Here is a 17,455-nt window from a genome sequence, read left to right on the forward strand (position 1 = left end):
GATTATCGGTATGTATGGGATATACCTGCCTATACTGATCGTGTTTGCGAAGATGATGAGGAATTAAGGGCGTGGGTGGAGTTAGAGTCGTTCGAGGATGAGGAGGTGAAGCCTACCCCGGCAAGCAAGGTGTCTATCGAGGCTTTAACAAGGTCGAGCATCAAGAATTGCGAGAGTACTAATTGTACTATATGTCTTGAACAACTTTATGATAACAAGAAAGAGGGAGTGTTAAAGGTCACAATGCCGTGTGAACATGAATTTCACGAGGGTTGTATTGTTGAGTGGCTTCACACTAGTCATTTTTGCCCTCTCTGCCGGTTTAAATTACCTACGCACGCAAGTTAGTTGTTGATGATGCAAAATTTTACAAAATTAAACATAACTTGTGTAAAAAAAATTACAAGATTGATCTCAAATATTATTATTATTACTTGTGTAAACAAGGGTTGTAGTTGTTGACGATGCCAAAAACAAAACACCTCTTGTGTTAATGTATTATTAGTCTTTCAAAAAAGTCTATAAATATTCTTTTTTAATAATTTTGTTGTTTTTAAGGGAAAAAATTAAATGTTTATCATGACTTTTCTCAAAGATTGAATGATAATTAAAATATGTCATTTATGTATATGAAATGACGAGATTGATCTCGCTCAAAAGCTTGTCATATGCTAGCGTTGTACTAAGATTTTTTTTTTAATTTGTTATTTTTAATTGTTTATTTGGTGGTAAAATAAAAGTTTTAGAAGTTTTTGTGGTAAAAAATAATTTTTTGTTTTTTTTTTTTTTTTTGTGGTAAAACTCAAAATTTCCTTTATTTAATTAACTATTTTCTTATTCACTTACATGTCTTGTATTATAAATACTTCGATGTTTGACAATTTATTCTTCAGGGTATATATTTTGTATTAATTTCCACGCAACTCTTGATTTTGGTCTATCCTTTACAAAATTTGATCTTAACTCGAGGATTTCCGGATTGTAACTATATAAATAGGCAAACATTTGTCAATTTTTTTTGCACAATTATTTAATAAAGGCCGGGGCACGATTAATTACTGTATGGCGGGCTTTGTTTGGAAATAAAAGTATCCAAAAATTCACTCCACATGTGCCGGCCAAACTTTCCTCTTTTTTTTTTTTTTTATTTTTTTTATTACTCCACCGTTTCTCTTTCCTCTTTATTTCTCACCCAACTTTCTCTCTCTTCTGCTCTCAATTTCTCTCTCTTATTGGCTCAAATTTTCACCATTACAAATTCGATTTTTCAATTTTCTAGGCTTTATTATACATTTTTTTTCTGCATTTTTCTTTTGATTATTGAAGTTTGTTGAAATTCGTATCAATGAAGAATATTAGTACAAAACTACAAATCCACCACATGCAAATATGTTTTCTGAATTGTTTTACGGTATATCAGTATAATTTATGTGATTTTGCTATTGTTGAACTTTAATTTCATTTTTTAATTGTGTTTCTTTCATCGTTTTTCAATACATTTTTACTTGTAATTTAAATTGTGGAAGGAAGAACACTAGTAATCTAGTTTCAAATAAATGATGGAGATCAATTGTGTATAAAGTTTTTAAAATTTTGTGTATTATAATTTAGCTTCAAACAAATGGAGATCTAAGTTTAATTTTGAGAAATGTTGATGTATAGTAAAATATGGGTCACTTTTGTGAAAATATGAGTTACCTTTAAAAAAACAAAAAACTAATGAGATTAAGAAAATTTTATGTGAAAATATGGGTCAATTTTGTGAAAAAAAGGGTCACTTTTGAAAAAAAAAAGGTTACTTTTGTGAAAATATGGGCCACTTTTATAAAAAAAATGGTCATTTTTGTGAAAATAAGGGTCACTTTTGTGAAAAAAGGGTTACTTTTGTAAAATAAAAGGGTCACTTTTGTGAAAATATTATTGTTCAAACGCGCAAAATGTTCGATGTACAATAAAATTATTGTAAACCGGGAGCATGCAAATTTTTTTTTTTTCGTATATAAATCATGTGTTTGTTTTTATTTTTATTAATGCTTATATACTACCTCCGTTAATTATTATGTCAAACTTTGGATATTATTTATGATATATAGAATAATTACAAGTTGTACATACTTAACAAAGGTAGTAAATATTCCCTCAAAAAAAATAAAGGTAGTAAATACTTAGTACTCTGTATAATTAATTTGCACAAACTAGCCAACTAGCTAATCTATGATATTATTAAACTTAAAGGGACAACCTGAAATCGCCATGTCACATTTCCCTCAAAATGACTAGGCGTCATATGTGTATTATGTGTCATCCTACTTGTCCCATCTTTTCCTCAATATGAAATGGTCTCATAGCTTTATTCCATTTAAAATTAGTGCCTAAGTTAATTTGGAAAATTTGCCAATTACAACCATTTAAAGTTTGTGTTTTGCAAATTGCAACCCAAAAGTTCTTATAAATTGCAACCCAATTCAACTTTTCATCAGTTTGCGGGGCAAACAATATTCGGTTAAGGTTTTAGGAGCTATAATTAGATCGTAAGGAACCGAATTGAGCCCAGAATTAGCAAAAAAGTAACGTAAGTGACTCGTTTTGCATACACTACAAGAAAAAGGTGAATTAGCAACGGAATTTTGCGACTACCATAATAATTAGTTGCAAAAATAATTTTAGCGACTGAAAAAGACGAGTAGTCGCAAATTTTGCAACCGAATTTGCAGTAGTTGCTATGCGGTCGTTAATTAGCGACTGATTTTTGCGACTACTATAATAATCAGTTGCAAAAAATATTTTTGCGACAGAAAAAGACGAGTAGTCACAAAATTTGCAACCGAATTTAAAATAGTTGCTATGCGGTCGCTAATCCGCGACGCTCTTGTAATAATTTGCAACTAACACGGTAGTCGCTACTATTATTTTTAATATTTATTAAAAAGAAATAAAAAAAACCCTTAGTATAATAAAAAAATAAAAAAAAAACCCTTATTCCTAAAAAAACGAAAAAAAGGTTATTGCCGCCAAAAAAACAAGAATTATCAATCAGTCTTATACTCTTATTCACCGTCAAAAACAAGAACTATCATACTCTTCCTAAAAAAAATAAATAAAAAAAATCCTTAATCATTTAACTCGTGAAACAAAACAAAAAAAAGAAAAAAAAAAAGAATTAATCACTCGATACTCGCAGAAGGGTTAATTTTAGAGAATCAACCCTCAGCCCCTCACCGTCGTTCTTCATCTTCCTTAGCTCCGCTGCGCCACCACGTCTCTTCCCAAGTAAGTTTAAATGCCTTCCACCCTTTCGCTTATTGTAATTTGCCGACTATGAATTTTAGGTTTATCATTGATTTTTTTTTGGTCCAATTATTGATTTTAATTTGGTTTCCATGGTCTAATTGAAGTAAATTAATTAAAAATCAATCAAAATTGATTGAGTATGCAAAAATCCCTAATGGTTTTCAATGTAAAAATCCCATTTCTATTTATTTCGACCCCTTTTTTAAACTATTATTTGTAAAATATATACAAGTATCACTAGTAGAAAAAATGTTATTTGTAACGCCCTATTAGTAACTGGCGTATGTTATGCTAGTTACGAAAGCATCAATAGTAACTTACTAAGATAATGTCAGTTACAAATTTCATGACATTAGTAACTAGCGTAGTAAATGTCAGTTACTAATATGTGGTTTATCATTGTTTGAAGTTTTATGAGTAACTAACTAAATAAATGTTAGTTACAAATATTTAGTCAAATAAACTTTGACTAAAAAGTTTGTAACTAGCTTACAAACGCCAGTTACAAATATTAAGTCAAAGAAACTTTGACCAAAGCGTTTGCAACTAGCTTACAAACGTTAGTTACAAAAAACTCTTTGTTCAGAGACGCGTGAACATACCCAAAAAATCTCTATTGTTTAGAGACGAGTGAACATCACAACAGCAAGATGACGTTCCCTACCTTGTGGAAAGTTGTCACAACCGCAAATGCAACACAAATCGGTTACCTCTAGAGTTTTTTTTTTAGATATTAGTATTACTTTAACCTGAAATTAATCTATTCATAAAGAGAAATATATCCCACGCTTCTTTCAATATATATATATTTATTTATTTATTTTTTTTCCTTTTTACATCATTTATTCTGAAAGAACCGTCAATCTTTGCACCGCCGAAACCACCACCGCGCCCACTGACGTACGCCCGTATTCATCGGCACACCAGCACACCACCGCACCAACCGGAGCACCACTGCACTACTGTACCGTTGCGCCACCACTGACTAACTAGGTGAGTTTCGAATTATTCCTTTTTTCTAGGAATTTGATATCGAGTTTGTTAATATAATTGCAGTATATATTTATTATTCGAATTAAACAAAAAATTTTAGTTATAATTCAATCATATATTCATCGAATTTCAGTATTTTGATTCGAAATTTAGGTAGATTAAAAGAAACTTCAAAGTTATAATTTTAGGGCAAATTATTCAATCGATTTTTTTAGGCTATTAATTCTATCGAATTTCAGCAATTCAATCAAATTACACTTGATTTATTTGAATTACATTTATTTCATTGTCAATCAAAATGAATTTCACCAAATTAATCTTATTGTGTTATTGGATGTTTTTGGTATAAGCCTGGAGGCTGCTAATGTATTGAGTATCATTGGTGTCTCTAAGTATTGAAATATGACTGTATTTTAATTACATGTCTTCTTTCTCGTTTCGCAAAAATTTGCCATATTCCTCATTATCTGATGGTTGTTGTTGTGTCATATAAAGTTATATTTTTTTCTCGTAGTAGTGTTAAATTGATAATATGATGTAGAATTTAAGGCATGAATTGAATAAGTAGTCACTTGATTCTAAATTGACTCCCTGACTTAATTACTTGCCTTATTGAGTATTCTTTTATGTTCAGGGTATTCTTTTAATTGTTTTTAGTAAGTACTAATGAAATAAATAGGCAAATAATTTATAAGCCCTTTTGAAAAATTATCCATCTTGTAACATGAAATAAAATCTGCTTTGATACATATTATAGATAGAATCGTTGAATAATATAAAGTTTATAAACCTTTGCCACGTGAAGTCAAAGCTCTATGAGGGTTTAAAACAGCGCATAGGGATTTAAATATTAAAGAGAAGGATTCATGAGATGATACAGTATAAACCTTCAAAAGTTTTAACCTTGTAAATTACCATGAAATTCAAATCTTATTCGGAAATGCTTTAAGAGTCGTAAAATCTGAGTTGACAGTAGTTGAAATCTCCCATAAAACTATAGAAGCACAAATACAAAATGTTAATGATTAAAGGTTTTGATGATGAGGAACTTAAGTTACAGCAAACTCTTCTCATAAAGGCTTTTCAAGTGTTTGTTTAGTTTAGGTGAAATTGATCTTGGAGATGGAAGAAGTAGTTGAAACTAAGAAGACTTGAAGGAGTTCTTTATCAAGAAAGTTATTCAAAATAGAAGTAGAGTTCCCTCACAGGAACTGAGTTCCCTAACAGGAACGTTCCTTCACAGGAACTTGAAGATGGCTGGCTAAGATCTTTGGAGGAACTTAGTAAGCGTGGAGCCCAAGTAAACCTACCAGAACAAGAGCGCAGCACATCAATGTTTTAGTTAAGATTTTATCTTCTAGATTCATTGTTAAATATGTTAAGTAGGATATGCATGAAATTTATTAGAAGCGTGACAAGTTAGCTTGGCAAATAAATTAAAATCGGAAAAGATAAAAGATAAAAGATAGAAATCAAAAAAGATTTTCTTTAAATGTTTATTTCTTAAAATCAGTTTGTTAAAAAGATATTATGCTTTTTAACTTAATATTTCTATCTAATTTTTCTGAAAAGATTTTCTTCAAAGGATTTACTTAAAAATCGTGTTTTAAGATAAGTTAAGTTTTACTTATTTATCTTTATGAAAACCTACTTTCTATACAAGTAATACTTGTATAAATAGTAGAGAATAATAGGAGTTTAGTTTTTTTTGTGAGTTTATGCGTGAAGAATTACAGAGCTTTAATTGTATAAGTTTGCCAAGCTTATAATCTTGTCATATTAGTTTCGGGTTTCATGCATAGCTTGCCTATCATATACTAGGTGTTAATACTTGTATTTGGTTTGGGATTATTTGGGTGAGATTATTTTTATTATCATTGCACACAGAGTGAGCTTCTGGTGAGAAAGGGAAAGATCTGTACTTAGGGAGTACGAGAGAGTCTGAGTGTGGGACTTAGACTGGGTAGAATAGTGTCATGTTCTGTAGCAAGTTCAGTTAAGAACTTGTGAGTAGAGACTTAATTATAATAGGTTGTAACTTGGTGTTTGCCCTATTATAGTGGAAGTGTTTGTGTTTGAAATCCCTAAGGTAGGGTCGAGGTTTTACTTCTAGTTGGGCACTAGAAGGTTTCCTCGTAAAACACTGTGTGCTTTACAAGTTCCTATTTTATTCTGTTTTATATTTGCAAAAGTAGTCATTAGGAACTCATCTATAATTCACCCCCCCTCTTGTAGAGTTCATCTCAACTAACAATTGGTATCAGAGCACTGTTCTCACGTGCAAGAAGACAACTTTGCTGAGTAAGTTCCTGGAGAGATGAATTTCAAGGAGAAACATGAAGAAGGGTACTTTACCCAACGTCCACCTATGTTCAATGGTAAGTTTTATGCCTACTGGAAGAACAGGATGGAGATATTCATCAAGGCTGAAAATTACCAGGTTTGGCGTGTAATTGAAACTGGTGATTTTGAAATAACTCAAACCAATGACAAACATGAGGTAGTTTCTAAACCCATTTCTGATTATGATAAAGAAGATTATCAGAAACTTGAAATGAATTATTTAGCTATAAAGTATATGCACTATGGACTTGGACCCCATGAACATAATCGTATCATGGGATGCAAGTCTTCCAAACAGATTTGGGATTTGCTACAGGTAACTCATGAAGGTACTAACGAGGTAAAACGTTCTAAGATAGATTTATTGATGTCTAGGTATGAAAGGTTTGAAATGCAATCTAAAGAAACCATAGAAGAGATGTTTACTAGATTCAATGATACTATTAATGAACTGAACTCCCTTGGCAGACATATTCCTATAACAGGCAAGGAAGATCTTAAGAAGCCTACCACAGGATGAACGCTGGAGATCCAAGGTTACTGCTATGCAGGAAGCTAAGGACTTCACCAAGTTTAATATGGAACAACTAGCTGGATCATTGATGACTCATGAACTTCACCTGAGTTCCAATACTGAAAGTTTCAGAAGTAAAAGTCTTGCACTCAAGGCTCAAAACTCAGAAGAATCAGAAGTTGATGAGGAAGAGATGGCTATGCTAGTTAGGAGGTTTAAGAAGATGATGAACAATAGGAAGTTTGACAGGAACAAGAAGTACACAAGTTCCAGAAACACAACGTGTTTCAAGTGTGGATCAAAGGATCATTTTATCAAAGATCGTCCTGTTCAGGATGGAGAGAAAGGAAAGACTAAAGGCAAGGAGCAATCCAAAGATTCAAGAGTCTATAAGCCTTACTTCACCAAGGACAACGTTAAGAAAGCCATGCTGGCTGCTTGGGGAGATACAGATTCAGAAGAAGAAGAGGAGGACCAACCATCAGAAGAAACCGCTCATTTATGTCTAATGGCAAAAACTGATGAAGCTGCCAAACTAAAGGAGCTTGAGTCTGAGCTATGGTTCTCTTACAATCAATTAAAACATCTGTCTAAAGAGAATCTAATAAATACTGTTTTAGAAATTCAAGAAGATTTAAAGGAATTACATAGATCCAAACAGATAAGTGATAAAGCTTTAGTAACTTACAAAGAAAACAGTGAATGGGTCGATAACATGAAGTTTGATATTCAATACAGGTTCTTCAGTCTGTTTGATGATAATAAAATTTTAAAAGAAACTTTAGAGAACTTAAAACAAAATAACATACTCTTGAATGTGGAATTATAATTGCTAGTGGAAAGATAGGAAGGTCACGTTCCCATGCCATTGATAATGTATTTTTACTCGAGGGCCTCAAACACAATTTGTTGAGTATTTCACAGTTCTGTGACAAAGGTAATTATGTCAGCTTTACTTCAAATAAGTGTAGAATCATCCACAATGACACTGGGAACATTATTTTAGAGGGAACTCGGAAAGGGAACACATATGTTGTGGATCTTAATGAGGTTCCTAAGAGTAGTTTAACATGTCTTAGTGTTATTGAGGATGATCCTCTTTTATGGCACAGAAGATTTGGCCATGCAAGCTTTTCTTTACTTGATAAACTAAGATCTAAGAACTTAGTGGAAGGACTCCCTTGCATTAAGTTCTTGTATGACAAAGTGTGTGAAGCTTGTGCTAAAGGTAAACAGACCCGAATTTCTTTCAAGTCCAAAAAGATGGTAAGTACCAAAAGGCCTTTGGAACTCATTCATATGGATTTCTGTGGTCCAATGAGAATCCAAAGTAGAAGTGGTAAGAAATATGTAATGGTTATTGTCGATGATTTTTTAAGGTTCACTTGGGTTTTATTTCTTGTAAGCAAGGATGAAACGTTTGATGAGTTTGTTGCTTTTGTAAAGAAAGAACAGAGAAGAACAGGGAATCATTTGATAGATCTTAGATCAGACCATGGAACAGAATTTGAGAATTCTAAATTTGATGAATTATGTACTGAGTATGGCATGGATCACAATTTCTCTGCCCCAAGAACTCCACAACAAAATGGAGTGGTGGAACGCAAGAATAGGAGTCTTGAAGACATGGCAAGGACAATGTTGATATCAAGCAGGCTGCCTAGGAACTTCTGGGCTGAGGCAGTGAACACAGCATGTTATATACTCAACAGAGTATCTGTTAGGGCCATCACTAACAAAACTCCATATGAACTTATGAAAGGGAAAAAACCTAATATTTCTTACTTTAGATCTTTTGGTTGCAAATGTTTTGTTCACAATAATGGTAAAAGAAACTTGGGAAAGTTTGATGAACGTAGTGATGAGGCAGTATTCCTAAGATATGCCTCAAATAGCAAAGCTTACAGAGTGTATAATAAAAGAACAATGTGTGTTGAGGAGTCTGTACATATTATATTTGATGAGACTGAAAATTTGGTTGATGTACAGGATTGTGATGATGATTTCGAGATTGGACTTGTGCGTACGCAGAATCCAGATGAGGAACCAGCATCACTGCAGAAGCAGCAAGTTGAAATTGCAGAAGTAACAAATCCTGAAGCAAATGCTGAACCAGAGTTGGAGAATGCACCAGGAACTCCACTTCGAGAACAGATTGAAAATCATAATGAAGGCCAAAATATGGAAACTCCTTAAGAAGTTTAACCTGAGAACCAGAATCAAGTTCCTACAGAAGAACCAGTCAACAATAATGTAGAGAGGTTGTATCCAATCAAAGATTTCACTCCAAGGCCCTGGAAACATCAAAAATCTCATCCAGTTGATGCAATCATGAATGATATCACAAAAGGAACTCAAACAAGATCTCAGCTTAGGAACTTCTGTGCATTCAATGCTTTCCTTTCTTCCATGGAACCTAAAAATTATGTTGAGGCTTTAACTGACGCTGACTGGATTAATGCTATGCAAGCTGAACTAAATGAATTTGAAAGAAATAAAGTTTGGCATCTGGAACATAGACCAAAAGACAAGAAGTCCATTGGACTAAAATGGGTATTCAGAAACAAACTAGATGAACATGGTATTATTGTCAGGAACAAAGCAAGACTAGTTGTACAAGGTTTCAACCAGCAAGAAGGAATAGACTATGAAGAAACATTTGCACCTGTAGCCAGGTTAGAGGCTATTCGTTTACTTATTGCTTTTGCTGCTTATATGGGATTTAGGCTGTACTAGATGGATGTCAAATGTGCATTCTTAAATGGATACTTAAATGAGGAAGTCTATGTGGAACAGACTCCTGGATTTGAAAATCCAGAGTTCCCAAACCATGTCTATAAGCTTGACAAGGCTCTTGATGGGTTAAAGCAAGCTCCTAGAGCATGGTATGAAAGATTATCTAAGTTCCTTTTGGCTAATGGTTTTAAACGTGGTAAAATTGATAAAACATTGTTTTTAAAGTCAAATGGAACTGATATCTTAGTTGTACAAATTTATGTTGATGATATTTTATTTGGTGCAACTAACAAATCTTTATGCAAGTATTTTGCTGACCTTATGAGTGGAGAATTTGAAATGAGCATGACTGGAGAATTAAATTTCTTTCTTGGTTTGCAAATTAAGCAAACTGAAGAGGGAATTATGATTCATCAGCAAAAATATATTAAGGAACTGATCAAGAAATACAAGTTGGAAAATGCCAAAACCAACAATACTCCTATGGGAATTGCTACTAGATTGGATGAAGATCCATCTGGAACTTGCATTGATCAATCTATGTATCGAGGTATGATAGGCTCACTACTTTACTTAACAGCTAGTAGACCTGACATATCTTTTAGTGTAGGTCTGTGTGCCAGGTTCCAAGCAAATCCAAAGGAGTCTCACCTGACAGCAGTAAAAAGAATCCTTAGATACTTGAAAGGAACTGATGATTTGAGTCTCTTCTATCCTAGAAGTGATTCTTTTAATTTAAATAGTTTTACTGATGCTGACTATGCAGGTGATTTAGTAAATAGAAAAAGTACTTCAGGTATGGTACAATTTTTAGGACCTTGTTTAGTTTCTTGGGGTTCCAAGAAGCAAAACACAGTTGCTTTGTCTACAGCAGAAGATGAATATGTAGCTGCAGCAGCATGTTGTTCACAAGCTCTATGGATAAAACAACAAGTCAGAGATTTTGGTATTATTTTTAAATGTGTACCTATTTACTGTGATAATACAAGTGCTATATGTATTTCTAAAGATCTAGTTCAACACTCAAAGGTGAAACATATCCACATTAGGCATCACTTTCTAAAAGATAATGTGGAGCAAGGGAATATTAAGTTAGAATTTTGTCAAACTGAAAATCAAATTGCAGATATTCTAACCAAGCCCTTGAACAGAGAAAGATTTGAGAAATTGAGACTGGAACTTGGGATGATCAAGCTGAAGTACTAGCCTCTGAAGTTCCAAGATATGGCAAAGTCAAAAATATTGTAAATAGAGCAAAAAGAACTTCTACCACAGACTTGGTGTGATAAACATAACTAAAGTGTCACCGTTGTTAACTACCAAAGGTAAGTTCATTAAATTGCTCAACGGTATAAGTTATTAAATTTGTATATTGCACATATTTAGAAAGCGTGTTCCAATTGTGTTTTATAGAAACTTCATTCAAGATTAATTGAATTTGGAAATTTAAAGTTTTTGAAAGATTCATCCAGTATTTTAAAATTTGAAAAAAAAAATTAATTGAATTTGTTCAATTAATGACTGAACAGTGAAAACTTCCTAAATTCCCTCACACCGCTTCATTTATTATAAAAGCAAATTGTCACCCACTTCTTTCACCTCACTGTCACATCAATTTAATCCCTTTCCAGTAAAATTTTTAAGACCTTTTAAAACCCTTCCTAAAGCATCAATGGTGATCATTGCTGAATTTATCTCCTCAGAAGAATCTCAACACTCTGAAAACACAATCCAAGAAGAAACATATCCCTTAGCCATGGTAAACTAAAAATCTTCCTCCACCTCAAATTAAATTTCCGAAAACCCTAGACAATCTCCTCCAAAACCAAAAGAAGCAGAGAGTAAAATCGATCAAGGGGATTCCTCTGTCTCAAACGTTCTCCAAAGACTAAAAGAATGGAAGGAAAGAAAACAAATTGTAAAGTCTCTTGAAGAGCAAATTGAGGAAGTTGACGAATTTGATCAAGGGAAAAACCCAGAAGAGACAACAGAGGAGAACAAAGAAGAAGAAGAGATGAGCGAGGAAGTAGAAGAAGATAAAGATGAGGAAAATGATTCAGAAAAGGAAGAGTCTGAAAAGGAAGAGGAAGAAGAGGAAGTGACTGATCAAGCGGAACTTGAGTCACAGGCTGGAAGGTATGTAGTTGGTCATCGCATTGATGTTGTCTGGTGTAGGAAAGCAAGATTTCTAGAATTTCTTGATTTAATTAAGTTTCAAGGTTGGGAATTTTTGTTGTCAAGAGTCTCAGCAAACTATATGTCCCCTGTAGCTATGACTAAATTTTGCCAAAATTTTCAAGCAAAATTAGGTACAATTTCAAGTATGGTCAATGGGGTTAAAATTGAATTGAACATTGAAACCCTAGGTAAAATTTTGAAAACTCCTACTGAAGGGTATGACACCTATGTTAAGGGAAAGGGAAATGTCAATGTAGGTAGCTATTTGACTGGTGATATTGTTGAAGCCCTAGGTGGCCAGAGAGGGAAGAAGGTCATGAGTCATAATGATCTTAGTCCCTTAAACAAGCTACTGTTCAATTTGGTAAAGAAGACAATTCTGCTCAGAACTGCTAAAAAGGGGGAAGCATGCCTGTTGGATATGGCAGTGATTTTCTGTATTTATAAGAAAATTAAGGTCAATTTTCCTTCTTTAATGTACCAGCACTTAGCACACTGTAGGGTATGGTGCCATTTTGTCCATTATATTTGAAAATGTTGGAGTAGTTCTGAAGGGTAAATATGGAGCCTTGAATGAAAAGCCAGAAAATGTGATTAATGAAGAAACCTTGGCTGGGTTAAGTTTGGAAGTGATACAAGGAAAAATTCAAAGATTGGAGAAGGGAGAGAAAAAGAAAGAGAAAGTGACAGGGAAGAGGAAGGAAAAGGCTTTGTCTGAACAGCCTGTGAGGAAGAGCAGGAGGATTTCTGCCAGTGGTGTTCCTCAAACTAGTATGGAACAGCCACTGGAGTTGGATGTTGAGGAATATATCCTCAGTGGGCAAGTTGCTGAACTACGTGACAAAATAGAAAGGGTTGAGGGTCGAATGAAGGACTCGGCTGGAAAGCTGTAGGTGCTGACTTTGGAAAAGTTGGTACAGGAGCAAGGGAAGGAGTTGAAGGAACTCAAGAGGTTGATGCTAAAACAGACCAAGGACCTTCAAGAACAGAAGGAGTTTCATGAGCAAGAACTTAACAAGGCTCTACAGGAATAGAAGGAGGAGTTCCTGGTGAAACTCAAGGGTATTGAAGAAAGGTTGGAGGCCTCTGCACATCAGACAAAGGAGGACTTCAAGAAGATTATGGAGTTCCTTGAAACCTAGCCTGCCCTATTTCATATTCAACCTAGCCTATTTTCACTGTCTTAGTTATGAACAATTTTAACTTATGTTTTTAATTTTTGAACAATTAATTTTGGTTGTAAATTTTTAAATTGTTCACCTGGATGATAAATATTTTGGTTTTTGAATGAAAAGTTGGAACTCTGCCTATACTTGTGTGTTAATGTGTATTTTGAACACTTATGCTGAAAAGTAGATCTTACTTGAGGTTGTTTAGCAGCGCTACCTTTAGTTTCCCACACTCGATGAATTGCTTGTGGGGCTGTAAGTAGATGTTTAATAAACTTGAAAAAGCAGGACTTTTTGATAATGCCAAAAGGGGGAAATGAAGAAGCAAACATGGAGGCTGAAGTTGTTTTGGGTTCCAGTTGAGAAAGTATCATAACTTTCTTCTGATATGATGCTAATAGTTTAGTTTACTTTCTGTCTCAGTTATTTTTGTTTTTTTTTTTGCTATTGGTTTTTGTTTTATTCAGTTGTGTGTTTATTTTATGTTAATAATTTAAAAATACAAAAATACGACCTTTTATTTTGTTTTAACTTTCTCAAGAGTTTGCTTAAGTTTGTCATCATCAAAAAGGGGGAAACTGTTAATGATTAAAGGTTTTGATGATGAGGAACTTAAGTTACAGCAAACACTTCTCATAAAGGCTTTTCAAGTGTTTGTTTAGTTTAGGTGAAATTGATCTTGGAGATGGAAGAAGTAGCTGAAGCTAAGAAGACTTGAAGGAGTTCTTTATCAAGAAAGTTATTCAAAATAGAAGTAGAGTTCCCTCACAGGAACTGAGTTCCCTAACAGGAACGTTCCTTCACAGGAACTTGAAGATGGCTGGCTAAGATTTTTGGAGGAACTTAGTAAGCGTGGAGCCCAAGTAAACCTACCAGAACAAGAGCGCAGCACATCAATGTTTTAGTTAAGATTTTATCTTCTAGATTCATTGTTAAATATGTTAAGTAGGATATGCATGAAATTTATTAGAAGCGTGACAAGTTAGCTTGGAAAATAAATTAAAATCGGAAAAGATAAAAGATAGAAATCGAAAAAGATTTTCTTTAAATGTTTATTTCTTAAAATCAGTTTGTTAAAAAGATATTATACTTTTTAACTTAATATTTCTATCTTATTTTTCTGAAAAGATTTTCTTCAAAGGATTTACTTAAAAACCGTGTTTTAAGATAAGTTAAGTTTTACTTATTTATCTTTATGAAAACCTACTTTCTATACAAGTAATACTTGTATAAATAGTAGAGAATAATAGGAGTTTAGTTTTTTTGTGAGTTTATGCGTGAAGAATTACAGAGCTTTAATTGTGTAAGTTTGCCAAGCTTATAATCTTGTCATATTAGTTTCGGGTTTCATGCATAGCTTGCCTATCATATACTAGGTGTTAATACTTGTATTTGGTTTGGGATTATTTGGGTGAGATTATTTTTATTATCATTGCACACAGAGAGAGCTTCTGGTGAGAAAGGGAAAGATCTGTACTTAGGGAGTACGAGAGAGTCTGAGTGTGGGACTTAGACTGGGTAGAACAGTGTCATGTTCTGTAGCAAGTTCAGTTAGGAACTTGTGAGTAGAGACTTAATTATAATAGGTTGTAACTTGGTGTTTGCCCTATTATAGTGGAAGTGTTTGTGTTTGAAATCCCTAAGGTAGGGTCGAGGTTTTACTTCTAGTTGGGCACTAGAAGGTTTCCTCGTAAAATACTGTGTGCTTTACAAGTTCCTATTTTATTCTGTTTTATATTTGCAAAAGTAGTCATTAGGAACTCATCTACAATTCACCTCCCCCTCTTGTAGAGCTCATCTCAACTAACACAAAACCTCACTATGCACTCAACCAAAGGAAGATGTAATTACAACACAATGCAGTCAACAAAAAGATGAATATTGAACCAAGTTTTCAAAATGGCTCTCCATAAGCAAGTTAGTTTCATGACAGACACTGTTCGAGCTGAATTCATAAATAAGCGTAAGCATCCTGATTTTGTGAAACGTTCTAACCAAGCAAGAGATAATCGGTTATCTGGCCAAACATTAGAGGAGAAGTTTGACCCTGGCCATCGCCAAGGTAGCGTATCTACTCCTCAAGTGGTTAAAAAATGGTAAGTGTATGATTTTAGCAGCAAACTTATGATTTTTAATATAAGATTGAAGCAAGTAGAAACTTTTTAGCCACTAATATAGATGACTATAACTGGTCTTTATTACAATTGCTATGTAGTCTATGTCCTCCTATTTTTTGTTGTTTTATTTAAGTGCTAACGACTTCTTCTAATACAAGGCAAAGAAAAAGGATAAAATTTTACCAACTGCTGCTGAAGTCTATGAGAGCACTCATTCTGTTTGTGTGGGCAATGATGAAGTTGAACTGATGGGTGACAAGTCTCAAAAAGTCATGGTATGAGTATACTTCTATATTTTTCTAAGATTACAAAAAGATATATGGTAGTTAATGTTTGGAGATATAATGGATTGTTTATTTGTTTGTGTGATTGAGTTGGAGGATGAGAATGATTTGCCGGCATTAATCATATGATTAATGTGGTATGGCATAATGTGAATTGAAACAAGTTTATTTTGAAGCCATACCCTATAGGAAGGAATTCTTCAATTTACAAAGGAGACTCTGTCGAAATTTTTACTAATAACTACTTACATAAATTATTTTACTAATAACTGCTTGGACCCTCACTGCCATCAATACCATTTGCTTAGACCATCACCTAAATTTTCACTTTGTAACCAAACTCAGATGGTACCTAAATAAATCAGATGGTATCTAAAGGCAAGTTTTTACTGCTATGTACTGATCTGATGTCCAAAATGAAAGACTATAAGATAACAATTAAATTAAATTGTGTTTTAGAAGTCCAAACAAGTTTTTATCCCGGACGATGTCCCGAGTCATTGCTTGTATTTTTATTATAGTTGTTTTTTTTTAAATGTATTTAGTTTATTTAAGTTTTAACATTTGAGATCATAGTTACTAATACATATCTTAATGCAGGGAGAATATATGGAAAAACTTGAGGAATATAAGAACAAAGGAATTGAGATAAACCCCGACAAAGTCTACTTGGAGGTTGTAGGTGGGCAAAAGAAAGGAAAATTCTACGGTTTAGGGAGTGCTTCACATATGTATTACAAGAGTGATCCTACTTCTCAATCTACTGCATCATCTTCCACTCCTTCCATGATTTCTCAATTAAGTTCTCAAGTTGAAGAACTAAAGAAGATGGCGGAAGAAAACCATAACAAGGTAGAAGAAAGCCAAAAAATAGCGGCAGAGAGCTTAAAATGTGCTAAGGAATTCGTCGAAAATCATGAGATCGAAAAAGCTACATGGAAGAAGGAAAAATTAGCTATGCAAAAAACATTGCAGGAAATGGCATCACTTGTAAAACAAGTTTACCGTCCTTATAAGCCTCCTATGCCTGTAGTCACCCGCTCTCATGATACAACTAAGTGATTTTTATTTTCTTGGTGGTAATTTTATGAACAACTGGTCTTTTACATTCTCATTAAATCTTGTTTGAAGTAGCTTTTTTTTATATGAGAGGTGACTTTTGGAACAATTAGTCATATGAGTTAAATATTGTTTTTTAATACATTGATACAAAATTGATTGATATTTTGGATATTTGAATAAAATTAACATTTTGGTTATTTGAATTTATGCGTGGGTACCTTTTTTGTTTTGTGATTAACATTGGTCGTCGCTTAATTATGGTCTCAAATATTGATAGTTAGTCGCAAATATTTAGCGACTGCAAATTTGGTTTAGAGACTAATTGGTTAGTTGCAAAATCATTAGTCTCAGTAGTCGCTAATCTGTCACAAATAATTAGTTTTTTAGTCGCAAAAATTTGGTCTCGTATGTAGTTGCTAATCCGTCGCAAAAAACATTAGTCTCAGTAGTCACAAATCCGTCACAATAAAACTAGTCTTCGTAGTCGCAAAAGTTTAGTCTCGTAGTCGCAAAAATTTGGTCTTGCAGTCGCTAATTCGTCGCAAAAGTAGTCTTAAAACATTGATCTCTGTAGTTGCTAATCCGTCGCAAATATATTACGACGGAAAATAATTTAGTTGCTAAAATTTGAAAGTTAGTCTCTAAATGGTAGTTGCAAAGGCGTTGCAAATCTGTCGCTAAATTTGCGACTGTTCAAAAATTAGTCGCAAAAATGGATTTGCGACGAGGTGTTTGGCAACGAACCAAAGTGGTTGCAAATCCGTCGCA

The 17,455-nt window shown here is 33.6% G+C and overlaps 2 protein-coding genes across 2 annotated transcripts; both read left to right on the top strand.

Moving 5' to 3' along the window:
• Positions 1 to 6,601: 6,601 nt before the first annotated feature.
• LOC110685579 lies at positions 6,602 to 9,337 on the top strand. The gene is made up of 5 exons (XM_021862134.1): positions 6,602 to 6,784; positions 7,113 to 7,879; positions 7,978 to 8,407; positions 8,588 to 9,010; positions 9,131 to 9,337. The coding sequence occupies exons 1-5, from the start codon at positions 6,602 to 6,604 to the stop codon at positions 9,335 to 9,337; spliced, it is 2,010 nt and encodes a 669-aa protein (XP_021717826.1).
• Positions 9,338 to 15,123: 5,786 nt separating this feature from the next.
• On the top strand, positions 15,124 to 16,894 carry LOC110685580. The gene is made up of 3 exons (XM_021862135.1): positions 15,124 to 15,309; positions 15,500 to 15,616; positions 16,226 to 16,894. Exons 1-3 carry the CDS (start codon positions 15,124 to 15,126, stop codon positions 16,685 to 16,687), a joined length of 765 nt encoding a protein of 254 aa, XP_021717827.1. The 3' UTR covers positions 16,688 to 16,894.
• Positions 16,895 to 17,455: the final 561 nt, after the last annotated feature.

Source organism: Chenopodium quinoa, unplaced genomic scaffold, assembly GCF_001683475.1.
Source record: "Chenopodium quinoa cultivar QQ74 unplaced genomic scaffold, ASM168347v1, whole genome shotgun sequence".
Classification (NCBI taxonomy): domain Eukaryota; kingdom Viridiplantae; phylum Streptophyta; class Magnoliopsida; order Caryophyllales; family Amaranthaceae; genus Chenopodium; species Chenopodium quinoa.

Excerpts from the sequence above, each read along its gene's own strand:
- LOC110685579 (XM_021862134.1), top strand. The coding sequence starts at position 6,602 with ATGAATTTCAAGGAGAAACATGAAGAAGGGTACTTTACCCAACGTCCA. Across the intron at positions 6,785-7,112 it reads AAACCAATGACAAACATGAG|GCAAGGAAGATCTTAAGAAG; the intron begins GTAGTTTCTAAA and ends TTCCTATAACAG. Across the intron at positions 7,880-7,977 it reads AAGTTTGATATTCAATACAG|TGGAAAGATAGGAAGGTCAC; the intron begins GTTCTTCAGTCT and ends TATAATTGCTAG.
- LOC110685580 (XM_021862135.1), top strand. The coding sequence starts at position 15,124 with ATGGCTCTCCATAAGCAAGTTAGTTTCATGACAGACACTGTTCGAGCT. Across the intron at positions 15,310-15,499 it reads GCGTATCTACTCCTCAAGTG|GCAAAGAAAAAGGATAAAAT; the intron begins GTTAAAAAATGG and ends TTCTAATACAAG. Across the intron at positions 15,617-16,225 it reads ACAAGTCTCAAAAAGTCATG|GGAGAATATATGGAAAAACT; the intron begins GTATGAGTATAC and ends ATCTTAATGCAG.